This window comes from Thunnus albacares, chromosome 13 (assembly GCF_914725855.1).
Source record: "Thunnus albacares chromosome 13, fThuAlb1.1, whole genome shotgun sequence".
Classification (NCBI taxonomy): domain Eukaryota; kingdom Metazoa; phylum Chordata; class Actinopteri; order Scombriformes; family Scombridae; genus Thunnus; species Thunnus albacares.
This window is the reverse complement of record NC_058118.1, coordinates 12,030,100-12,042,575: the sequence shown is the minus strand read 5'-3', so window position 1 is coordinate 12,042,575 and position 12,476 is coordinate 12,030,100. Positions and strand designations below refer to the sequence as shown.

Below are 12,476 nucleotides of genomic sequence, written 5' to 3'. Positions count from 1 at the left end.
CAACAAAAGTCCTTCACATCATTTTAACATGCTGCAGCCCTAAGCCTCTTAGGCTGCCGAGGGACTGAAACACTCCCCGCAGCTGATGATGTGTTTTTCATAGCAGCTTTTAAAACTACACCCAAGCCTTATCTAGTCCTTTATCCCCGTTTGACAGATGATTATTATTTCACTTGTCTTCTTAAATTCATCCCTGCAGTCAGCTGTAATCAGAAAGAAAAAGTCTACAAAATGAAATGAAACACGAGCCGCGTGATCACAGGTTACTTTTATTTTCTACTAAAACACATGTTTCATGCAGGTTTTGTCACTTTCCACAACAGTCAACAAAAACACAATGAAACTAGTGTCGAAACCACCTGGAGGCATCATGCCTCATAACATTAGGCAAAGAGGGATGTTAAAATCACTCAGTACAAGGTTTTGTGTGCACAACTTCCTAGTAGCTTAATAAATAGTACTTCTTCTGCTGTTGCATGCTTTCAGTTGATAACCATGAGCCAGCCAATCATACCTGATCATAATACTGCACTTCACAGCTCACAAAAATCATAGTAACTGTGCTGGAAAATGCAAAAATAATGTAACCAAGTGAAATATTGCTTTTGAAAACGAATGTAATAAAAATCAGTGTACAGTACAAAGTAGCCCGAGAGCTTTTGACAGAATTAGCTTGGAGAAAGTACAGTAATTCTCTCTATTAATCCATCAACTGTCTTAAAAAAAACTCATATCCGGTACAGTTTGGTCGGTCTCTTCATTGATTAGCTGAATGTGGCAAGTAAAAAGCAAATGTTTATCTTTTCTGTCCAGTTTTGTTGCCGGCTTTGGCTGAATCTGAGACCACAGAGAAGGTCGTGCCCTGACAGGCTGTGTGGCACAGCTGAAGTTTAAACAGTTGAGTAGAAGGCATATGTGAGTCAGAGTATACTAAATGTAAAGGAAAGACTGAGCATGGAGGGAACTCTACGCTCCACTTTTACTATGGTCGTCATATGAAAATAAAAAGAGGTAGGCAAACTCTCTCCACTGCTCAGGAAATACTTGTCAGACATGCAACACACGAAGCCTGTTTTAAAAATGACAGTCCGGCATGGCATGCTTCAAATCATCCACAAATCCGATTGAAAAGTTGCCTTCCTTATACAGCTGGTTGCATATTAATACTATTAAGACTTGATTTACTTTTTTTTTAATCATATAAACAAGGAGACAACAAAACACACGACTAATGCATGCATCATCATCATCTCCAGAATGTACTACAGTAAACACAGACAGATGTTACTGCACAGCATATTTAGTGGCTTTTGCTTGGATTTTTAGTTTGCAGGAGAATGTTAGAGAGCTTTAAATACAGAAGTAAAACAACCACAAATCAGTGCAGCTTCTTGTCTTTCTTGCCCGCCTGCATGACATCATTAAGGGTAAACGACATGAACGCAATCTGCTCGTGTTCACTTTCTTTCCCGCACTCCATCAGGCACGAAAACTGATCCTTGTCCCCGTTGTAAGCCAGGTCAGAGTAGCCGCTGGGTCCGCTGTGGATGATCCTGGGCTTGTCCCATCCTGATGAGTGCAGAGGGGAGCGGTTCAAATACACACCCATGTCTCTTCTCTTAGACTTATTAGTTGGGTGCATGAAGAGGAGCCAGGTTTGCGTGTCTGGAGACAAGAGAGACGTGCCGCATGCTTTGCTTTCAGCGTCATCATTTGGGACAAATTCAGGAGCAGGGAAGCCGATGACGCTGCCCTGACAGCCATGACGTTGTTCCACGAGCTCTGGAGCCAGGTGGGGCTTGTCGAAGTAGACGCCGCTGTTTTCACTCAGGGCCTCGCATCTGTGGCGTCCAGTGTTACGAGCATTGCAGTAAAGGTGACTCCTGCCCTCGTGATCTATGATCTCCGCCATCTCACATTCACATGACTTTTTTCGAAGCATCTTACCGATATGCCACGTCTGGCCAAAGTCCTCACTAAATACTGACAGAGCCCGCGGGTAGACTGTACAAGGAATAGGGAAGGAACAGCATCTGTAAGGGACGTAATAGGCATAGGCTGGGATGATCAATCTTCCATTTTCCAGCTGGACACCGTGGCCCGGACCCACAGCGAAAGTGGCCCACTTGTGGATAGTTTCACCGATCACGCTCTCTGTTAAGTCTTTCACTTGACTCCAGTTCTGGCCGTCATCGCTGCTGCTAACACAGCAGAGACGTGCCTTGTTCTTGCCTGTGGAGATCTGCTTCTGCTCTGAGGTGTTTCCCCTGATGCAGATGAAAAATAAAAATAATGTCTTGCTGTGTTTTTCATAGACAGGGCAAGGATTCATGGTGCGGTGGTCTGGTAAACATGCTGTTAAAAGCTCCTGACTGAACGACCACTGGAAAAAAAACATGACAAACGACAACACAGTTAAAAACATGAGCATGGATAATGTCACTATTAAAGCAATCTACTGGTTACTGGGTGTGAATAATAACCTGAACAGATCCGTCATCTCTCAACGTCCCTCTTCTCATAACAAGAATTTTTGCATCACAGTCAGAGGGCGAGGATCTCTTCTCTGCAAAGGCGAGGAAGGTGTGACTGTGCCTCAAATAAATAAGAGCAGGAATTCTGTATGTTATCCCATTTGGCTCCTTTTCAAATAAAGTTGTTTTGACCGGTTCCTCTCCAGTGACATTCTTTGATGGTGAGTTTCCCATGATGGATCAGAGTTCCTGTGAACAGAATCTGTTCCAGATGTATAACAAGTCTTAGCTTGTTTTGATTTTTTTTAGTAGAGGTTACAACAACAAGCACAGAGTCACAGGAAGAGTTCACACTCCAACAGCTCCTCATATGACTGCAATGTTACAAACAGCATGCGATGCAAATTGTGCGTGCATAACAAAGCCCTTACCTTCACTGGTCACTCTTCACATCTGTCACCCTTGATCTCTGCGTGAACGGCATTTTACCGTCTAATTTCACGCCAAACCAGGGACCTCTGATATTCACGACACTGGTGCTACGGGTTCATTGGAAAAGAAGACGGCACCGAAGAGAGAGGCGTCTCACACTCACTTCCGTGTTCGCTTAGTCGCGTCCTGAACAAACCAGAATTCGTTTTTTAACTCGCTACATCAGATAGAGCTCCAAAATATTCAGTTTGTTCATGTATTTTCTCATTTTATTGTGCTAGCACCATATCTAAATAACAAACAAGGTGGCTACTAACCGTTAGAAGATAGAAGCCATCGAAAACAATCCTCTGCAGTGATTCCAGCATCCAGTGTCACGCATGCGCAATGTGGTTACTTCTGATTAGACGCCAGCTAGCTAAACGGTTTAAACGAACACGAATTGTACGTAAGTTCGTCTTGTTGAATAATTTCATGTTTATATTTGCGGAAAAAAACTGATGCACCTCCATAACAATAGATGTTTAGTGTTTTCAAATAATTTATGCGGGCTAGGCGGGTTATTATCTTATCATTGAATTGAATCTTTAACCGTCTTCGTCTATAAGCTAGTAAAGCTAACCCGTACCGCCCCCTGCTGGACGGGAGGTAGCGCTCTCGTCTTTCATGCTGTTGCTAGGCGACAGAGCACCACAGTGTAACTCAAGATCAAATATATTGTGGAGAGTAGTTTTTCCCGCTCCGTTCGTGATAAGTGTAAATAACACTTGCGTAAAAAGCTTTTTTTTCTCCCGATGTAAACGGATTACACATGCAAACAGGATGATAGCTGCATCAATGGCTGCATCTCATAAATTTGATGATGGACAGAGAAATCCCACCAAATGTTTCCCAGCCCAGACATTTCTCCGTGGAAGAAAAGAAGGTGAGTAAAGTTCAATTCTTAAAAAAGTTTAATTTGAATGCAAGACAATAACTAGCCAACATACTCGAAATGATCAGAGACAAAGACACTAACAAACCATACAGGACATTATTGAAAAGGGCTAATAAAATAGTTCATATAAAAATAAATATTATTTTATATCATAATATTTTGGCAAACGTTTGATGCCACTTTAGATGGCTGCACATTTAGCATGTTAAGGTGGTATGGTTAATCTACTGGGAGGAGGGGTGTGTTTGAGGAGACAAAGTTTAGGCTAATAATAAAAATGCTTTACATGTTATGTGCCTATAAACTTTGTGTGATAAATAGCCTTTTTGTCTGTATGTTTCCATGCAGCTGAATAAATATCATATGTATGCAGGCAGGAAGAAATGAATAAATTATGAGAGTATTAATCTATGAAACGGGATAACATTACAAACAGGCAGCACGGTCATTTTAATATTCAACAACATGAGTGGATGGATCAAATTTTCAAACACAGCACTTCAGAGACTGATGTTGCACCGGTTTTACAGACATCTAGTCACACTGAGGGACTTTTGTAGGTCGACTAAACATTATAAGGAAACAGGACACAGTTTTACAATGTACTGTAATCACATTTGTCTTTATAACCAGAGAAGTATTGAGTGAAAATGAGCCAAAGAGTCTATTTGTCTCATGCACTCTTGGAAAAATAATGAAGGATTTGTATTCTCAGTAAATATCTCCTTGATGTGGGACATACAGTACGGACACATTTGTCAACAGTACGTACATTTATTTTCTGATTTATCTGATGGCAGATGGTTGGATTTTTAGTGATCCTGATTGTATACATTTTAAACCTTCAATCAATACCTGCTGACGTGATTTTATTCACTCTGACTCTCCTTCCTAGGTGCTGGTCATTGGCTTGTGGCTTACAGAAAGGCAGAGGAGCAGAAATACAGGAATCTGCACAGAAGAATAAACGTGAATTATAAAAAATGTGAGAGCAGCAGGGTGGTTGATAATCCTCATGGTAATACATTAGATGGACCCTTCCTGGTAAGCCACTGAAATCTACTTATATGATAACTGCCTATTTGACAAAAGATAGCAAAGCAATTACAATTTTAAACTTTCTTTTGTAGCTTCAATTACATTGTGTTGATAAGCCATCCGAGCTGTGCTCAGTTGACATCAGTGAGCAGAAACTGAACCTTGTAAGAATCATATTTAACATTTTAGTCAAAATTATTTTGTAGTCTCTAGGTAGAAAGATCACAACTTTTCTTCTGACTTTTTTTCCTGACTGTGCCCAGGTGAAGCCAGAGGACCTCAAACTGTTTGACAATGTCGCTCACATCGATGCATCTGTTAACTCCCTCTCCTTAGGTGATTATTCTTAATATCTTCACACTTACTTTACATTTATTTATATCACATTTACCTTGAGTAAGATTTTGTGCATCAAAAGTTCCAGAAATGTCCACTGTTTTTCTCTTCAGGGTCTTTCAGCAGTTTTGTGTCTTTAAGAGAACTCAATCTGTCTTTAAATGGGCTCTGCAACATGACTTTTGATGCTGCTGACTTCCCTCATCTTGAGGTAAGATAACTGACTTTGACATATTTAACATTACAGAAATAATACACAATTTTATTTGACTTGTCTAGTCTTCCATCTGCTCCCTCTGTTCCTTTGTCATCTCCTTTTATACCTGCAGTTCTTTCATAATGGAAGAACTTATTGATTTTAACTGGTGACAAAGACACCATGTACCACCAGTTTCAACTGTGTCTCACTACTGATGCCTACATCATGACTTAAAAAGCAGATTTTTTTATATTTGTAACTGTTTGATGTTTGAAGTGGATGACGAGTGAGGAGGGTAAAATTAGAAATTAATTATTTTTTGCAAAATTGCAATATATCATGCTTAGACACTGCTAATGGGTGCTTATAATTCTTCTTCCTTTTCTATTTTGTCTTCTCAATGTGTTTATGTGTATCTAAATAAATCATTTGAATCCTCATAGGTTCTGGATTTGTCCTACAACAGGTTGTCAGCTGATGATATTGTTTCCATCGGTTGGCTTCCGCATCTAAAAATTCTCCATCTGACTGGAAATCAGCTTCACCATCTTCCACCTAATCTTGGTTCCTCAAACCATGACCCCACTCAGCTGTTAGTATTTTCCATGAAGCAGCAGTGTATGAGTGTCTAAGTGCAGAGTTTTCATTTTATTCATAGTGTTAATACTAATGAAAAAATGCTTCACTTGTGATCACACAACTTATCCGGTCAACTCACATGCTCAGCGTTAAAGTGCATAAATTTGCTCTTCTGTGCTAATAGTTTCAGCCTTTTGTCCATCTACTTTAATGTAAATTGATGCTAAAATCAACTAAATTAATCCACTTATCTTTTAAAAGTATTTGCTCATTTGTTCTGGAAAAAAAATGACAAGTAGATAATTGATTGAACTATTGAGCCTGATTCTGCTTTTCTATCCCAACTTCACACACGGGTCAGTTGTGTCAAGCACTGACTCTGCTTTGTGTAATGGCTGTTTAGCCAGTGAGAGAGACAGCGGCCAAAAGCCTTCTTTCCATATAAAAAAAAAAATATTATGATTCACGGAGAAGCTGAGCAAGAATTGAAGACAACTAACCTGTTTCGTTACATATTTCCCACAGCAAAATGTATGTAAGTATGAATGAAGAGTAACATTTCCAAAGATTTCTAACCAACAATGATCCAAACATTGATAAAAATATCAAGTTTCATAGTCATCTGTCAAACCATGTGTGTCAGTCATCATTTGGCAGGCTAAGTGCTCATGTATCAATCATGCTTATCAGTATACTTAATCAGAACGTTGGTTATGATTTCATAACAAGTTAACGGCCAAAAACTGAAGATGCATTTTAAAGTTTTCAAACTGACCAAAAGAGGGTGCACAAATGTTCCAAATTCACACTCATGCATCTGGTGAAGTAAATGTTATGACGTTCAGTACACCTGCTCTGCAGCTGAGGAGTTTAGCAGAAAATGGTGTTACTGTAACTTTATGAATTTGATTGCATTTTGCATGCATTCAGTGTTCACTGGTGTATGTATGGATTTTTATAATGTTTTTTTTGTATAGGCCAGCTAAAGAAGAAGACACACACTTTAAAGCTCTTGAGGTCCTGATGCTTGATGATAACAAGTTGTCTTCTGGGGTCTTCAACAGTCTTGCAAACCTTAAGAGGTCATAACATGGTTAAAGTTTTTATATAGTATTTTAAACTTAAGTCAGATCTGTATATTACAATGCACAACAAACTCTGTGAAAACACTCATTAAGAATTCTTAATTGTCAATTACAGGTTGAAACACTTAAACCTGCAGGGGAACCGCATCTCTGAAGTACCATATTTACACTTGACGGGCTGTTCAAACCCTGTGCAGACTTCTATTGAAGAGCAAACTGAAGAAGAGGGACTTGGTAAATGCTCGTCATGTGTTTGATGTAATTTCTGCATAGCTTAACAATGGACCTGCATGTCAGAGTTCCCTCAACACCCTCAGAAGAATATTGAGTCAGTCTTTTTCTTCCCATCAATCCAGCCCACCCTGAACCAAACCCTTACCATGATGAGAATTTCAAGAGAGTCTCACAGGTAATTAGGTGGACAGGAGGGTTTTTTTAGATGTTCCATTACTGTGTTTCTATAATCTATATTATATATGCTCTGCTGCACATACTTTTTAATTACCCTGCTGGGGATGAATAAAGTTCTTAAACTCGTCCTACGTCACTCACCTTAGATCTCTCACAAGGAACACTTTGAAGAGTACTGCAAAGGATCCAGTTTGCCTCTGCCAGAGCTTCAGTTCCTCAATTTAGCTGACAACAAGGTGTGTTGGCTATTATATATAAATAAATATATACATATATATGTATATAAATAATTTGATCTCATCCCTACTAAAAATACAACTTTCCTTGATTCTCCACCAGGAAATTATTGGTGTGATTCATCCACCCAGTGCAATTTTACATTTAAATGTACCACATACACCCACCCAATAACAGGAAAAAAACAATGAAAGTTAATGGCACTATATCTTGTTCCACAAGAAATGTAATCTATCTTATAAAATGCCCATGTGGTTTAACACATGTAGGAAAAACACAAAGAGCACTAAAAAACAGGATAGCAGAGTACAGGAGCTGCATCTGAACCCAGGACCAGTATAACCCGGTGGTACAAAGAGAAGGTTTTTATATTTTCACTCTCCAGACTCTCACACCTAGAGGTCTGAATCAAGAGTATGAGATCATATATATATATATATATATATATATATATATATATGTATATACACATACATATATATTGTATATTTCTAGACCCTGACACACACGTTTGAAAAAATGAAAAAAATGTTAAATTTTATAAGTTCAACAGGTGTGTTGTTTCTTTATTGTTATTTGATCTTGTTAACTTTTTACAGAAGGGTGTTGACCCAATTTCTGTACAAGAATATAAGGTTTCTTCTCTCTTCCCTCTAACTTCATACAATATATTTTTTAATGTAGGTGATGTAGATTCTGATATATGATGATGAGTCTGGTATAATGTATATATATAAGATGCATGTTTGATATTTTGAAGTATGGTTTTTGTATTACTGCTTTATTCTATGTACTTTATTGAATTGTTAATTGTTTATCACCCTGGGTCATCATAGAGCTTGTCAGTCTATTAGTGTGCATGTATAAATATGGGTGTGGTTTCCATTTTTTAAACATTTTGACCTGATGAGAATCCAAGTAGGATTGAGACGTTGTCAAGACGTTATTAAACTTTTGTGGCTTGTAGTGTGCAGGTGTTACCTCTTTTCATTGATGCCGTTTTCTGATAGCTTTGCACCTACATAATGTACATATAATTACTCTCCTTCAATTAAAAAATAAATAAGCCGTGATCGCTTTTGATAAATGAACTAATATGTATCATCAATGTCTTGTCATCAGATTGCTGAGGAAGAAGCGCTGTTGGCTGTGGTTCTTCTCCCGATGCTTCAAGAAATTGATATTCAGCGCAACCCTCTGACCACAAAGAGAAGCGGTAATCCTCCTCTCTTCTCTCCTCATAAATTTTTTTAAAGATTACATCTAAGGCTTGAATCTCCTCTATGTTTTTTGTTTCCGTACAGGAGACCCTCCCTTACTAACGCATTACCTCCAAGAGAGACTGGGGATAACAATAAAGCGTAAAAAGACATCAGAAGTTGTAAAGCTCCCACTGAAGGTTTCTACTCATCTAAAATGGAAGGTTTGATGTGTTCTGCATTGTTCAGTGTTGATAATTTAACCTCCAGATTTCACCAAAATATACAGTGGCTGCTCTCATTCAGAATCCCTTATATAAAACCTTGCTTGACTACACTACTACTACAAAAAATGAACTTTAAAACGAGTTGTAGTGTTAGAGGAACATGGGATTCTTCAATGTAACACGTGGAAGTTAAACATTTGAGTAAACAAAATGGATTTACATAGTTTTTATGATGACAAAAATCAATGATTATCATGATAAATTAACAAGTTCATCTTTTTTTTCTTTTTTTTTCTTTTTTTTTACATTTTGGTGTTATAGGTGGAGAAAAGGATCCAAAAAGTGTCAAAGAAGCCATTGTTGATGAATAAACCTTGTCCTAAAACTCAGGTTGAGGAGTGTGAGGTGACTCTCAAGACAACACCAGCATCTGAAGGCAAGAATAATGAAGACAAAACCCTCAGAGAAAATGCAGAGCACTTCTTTGTAACTCAGGTATGGTCAGTTTTTCCGATTTTCACATTTCAAGGATTCAAGGCTCTTCTTGGTTAAGAAATATAAATTCTGTAACCTTTGGCTTTATAAATGCCTCTCAAAAATACATGGTGGATTAGTGCCTAGGCACGTTCTTTGTCTCAGTGTTTTTGAATAATTTTTACTGTTGTTTCATTGTCAGGCAACAGACATTCCTGACCATGAGTTTGATCTTCAATTGGATGAGAAAGAAACTGCAGAGAACGAGAAGAGAAACAAGGATGATGCTATTTTTGAAAAATCCACATGCTACGAAATGTTGATGGATGCAAAACCAGATCCTGATGTGGTGGAGCCCGTTGGTGAGGACTGTAGTTTCACCTGCAGCTATTTATTTCTGTAGATTTTCTTAGAGCTCTAAAATGTTCGGCCCCATAGTGAAGGGGAATATTCATGTTCTTTCCCCTTCAACAGGAATTCAGACAGCTGTTCGAATGCTGGAACACACACTGAAGAATCTTAATGTTTACAGAGACTCAAAACCAAAACTTGATAGCATCCAGACACCGTACAAAGAGAAAGAGAAAAGGGTTCGATATTTTGCAGCACAAAAATCCTTTGTATTCACACTCATAACTAAAAAAAGACTTTTGTCGCCTTAATGTTTTGACTTTAAAATATTCTATACACAGGTGAAGAAGCTGCCACCTTGGAAACCAATAAAGCAGCCGACTGAAAGAGTCAATGAAATGATCAAGGAAATCAAAGAGAGCACGACGATAAGAGAAGCTTCCTTAAGTGTGCACATTTCAGATACAATAAATGTCAGCAAACTTTACTTTTCATGACCTTACCTTTCATATCCTACACTTTGTTTTCTGTACAGGTGGTGCCATACACGGCGCACGTGTTAACAAGCAAGAACATAAGGAGGCTCTACTGCTGCTGAGGGATATGAAGACAAAGTACAAGATGGTCCACAAGAAAACAATGGAACAAGCAGCCAGCATCGAGTCTGATAGAAACACCGAGCAAAGCAGAGCTGAACCTCGACCTGTGCAGAATTCAAATGAAAGTGTTGACGATGGCGTACAGCTAGTCTGAGTAGTATCCAGTAGAAAACCAAACCTACAGTATGTCAGAAATAAAAAGTTCTGGTTGGTGAATCATGCATATTGTTTATTTTACTGAACAGCACAGATTGATTCCTCATGGTCAACATGAAACTGCCTGTAAGGAGAAACTTTATTTGTAAGTTAGACGAAGCTGTCAGTGTGATGAGGGCTGGATTAATCCGCCAGGGGGCCCAAAACCACAAAAAATGAGCTGTGGTCCCCTATTGACCCCCTATTTCTGCTTCTTTGTGTGCACTGTGTATGTATTAGTTGGTAATTAATCGTTTGTTTATGATAATCTAATCACAAACTCATTTAGGAATATGTGTCATACAAGCACAAATAAAGTGAAATGATAAAGGGTAGATTGAGGCCCCTTTGCAATAGGGCCTCAAAACTATTGTTCTTTACTTGTACATAAAGTATTACAAACAAATGTTCAATTTATCAAACTGCCAACTGATGAATTTGGAGTCTTCGGGCCCCCTGATGGTCCAGGCCCACTTTGCCCAGTTGCTGTTCCAGCCTCGTTTGCAACTGTGGCATCCACTGACATGTCAGTGTTTCCATGTGATTAATGCTGTGAGAAGCACAAAGTGTTTCGAGCAGCTGCAACCACCACTGCTATGAGCAGATTCAATCCAGGATGCACAGTATGCATAAACTGTTTGCCAACAGAGTTCAGCTGTCAGGATAAACTGTTTCTGTACATTTGAATCTTGTACATCCAAAAGGAATCATTTATTTTATCTTTCAGTGTTTCCTCTGGTCAAACCTGTTTCTGTAAGCAAACTGCAGAACATCCAAGCATGTGTTTAATTTCAATACAAGACAACTGGCTGCAATAATTAATACAGAGGATATGAGTTCCTGTGTTCATCTGGGAGGCCTCTACTCTGCCCTTCTGAGGAGATCACCTGTAAGTTTTGTTTGTTCATATTTTGGGGCAATTACTCTTTAAATGGGAACTTTGCCTTAGATCTTTGGAAAACTTTGAAATATATTTGACCTAAATACGCCAACAAATAGGAGAGTCAGCTTAAAGCAGCAGCATTCTTGCCATGAGTGTTAATTTAAAGCAGTGATGAAGTCACTACTAGAGCCTGCAGTTTTTTGAAAATATTGCACATCCTTGAGCCAGTTGACACGGCATATATATATATATATATATATATATATATATATATATATAATTTATTTATTTAATTTTTAACCAGGTGGACCTTTTATCCACTGAATAGTGGTGGATAAAAGCTGCGGAGGTGGCCTTTTGTATGGCAAGAGAGCTTTTATACTGCAAAATTGTAGGTGATGGAAAGTAATGATTATGTCTTATTGCACCATAAATTATCATATGTGACCTTCCTACTGTCTTACAATGGAAGCTTTTTTAAAAATGTCATGTTTTGTTTTCGTCGTTCATTCCCCGTTTCTGTCACGGTCGTCATATGATTTCAATTATTTCAGAGCAGCTTGCAGATGTGGAATGCACATTCAGCCCAGGTGGAATAAATCATAATTCTGAGGGTATTTCATGGGATTCCACATTATTACATTCATTGAGACCATGTGTGAATATTTCCCAGCTTCTGTGTGTATTTATGGTAAATAATATGCATTACAGTATTATGTACAGAATTTTAAAAATTCTACATTTTTTAATCTTTTTCAAAAATTGTTGTGGATCCATGTCTTGATTTATGATATATAGATTGGTAAGATGCAATTCCACT

General features: G+C 38.3%; 2 protein-coding genes across 4 annotated transcripts; one reads left to right on the top strand and one right to left on the bottom strand.

The window, feature by feature from the left end:
- Positions 1–251: 251 nt before the first annotated feature.
- On the bottom strand, positions 252–3,315 carry LOC122995686 (sialidase-3-like). Its single transcript, XM_044371020.1, has 4 exons — positions 3,224–3,315; positions 2,906–3,092; positions 2,484–2,736; positions 252–2,383 (listed from the first exon to the last, which is right to left on the bottom strand). Exons 3-4 carry the CDS (start codon positions 2,706–2,708, stop codon positions 1,379–1,381), a joined length of 1,230 nt encoding a protein of 409 aa, XP_044226955.1. The 5' UTR covers positions 2,709–2,736; positions 2,906–3,092; positions 3,224–3,315; the 3' UTR covers positions 252–1,378.
- A 257-nt stretch (positions 3,316–3,572) lies between these two features.
- On the top strand, positions 3,573–10,794 carry xrra1 (X-ray radiation resistance associated 1). Of its 3 annotated transcripts, none has more exons than XM_044371018.1 (17): positions 3,573–3,831; positions 4,739–4,887; positions 4,974–5,045; positions 5,145–5,217; positions 5,331–5,428; positions 5,860–6,008; positions 6,973–7,077; positions 7,196–7,314; positions 7,437–7,489; positions 7,650–7,727; positions 8,851–8,944; positions 9,033–9,151; positions 9,476–9,649; positions 9,831–9,990; positions 10,103–10,218; positions 10,321–10,426; positions 10,515–10,794. In XM_044371018.1, exons 1-17 carry the CDS (start codon positions 3,573–3,575, stop codon positions 10,730–10,732), a joined length of 2,142 nt encoding a protein of 713 aa, XP_044226953.1. In that variant the 3' UTR covers positions 10,733–10,794. The 3 variants fall into 3 exon arrangements, with proteins under 3 accessions (XP_044226953.1, XP_044226952.1, XP_044226954.1); XM_044371017.1 differs by having other exon boundaries at positions 7,638–7,727; XM_044371019.1 differs by lacking the exon at positions 6,973–7,077 and having other exon boundaries at positions 7,638–7,727.
- Positions 10,795–12,476: the final 1,682 nt, after the last annotated feature.

Excerpts from the sequence above, each read along its gene's own strand:
- xrra1 (XM_044371017.1), top strand. The coding sequence starts at position 3,573 with ATGCTGTTGCTAGGCGACAGAGCACCACAGTGTAACTCAAGATCAAAT. Across the intron at positions 7,078-7,195 it reads AGTCTTGCAAACCTTAAGAG|GTTGAAACACTTAAACCTGC; the intron begins GTCATAACATGG and ends TGTCAATTACAG. Across the intron at positions 9,152-9,475 it reads CTACTCATCTAAAATGGAAG|GTGGAGAAAAGGATCCAAAA; the intron begins GTTTGATGTGTT and ends TTGGTGTTATAG.
- LOC122995686 (XM_044371020.1), bottom strand. The coding sequence starts at position 2,708 with ATGGGAAACTCACCATCAAAGAATGTCACTGGAGAGGAACCGGTCAAA. Across the intron at positions 2,384-2,483 it reads GAGATGACGGATCTGTTCAG|TGGTCGTTCAGTCAGGAGCT; the intron begins GTTATTATTCAC and ends TTTTTTTTCCAG.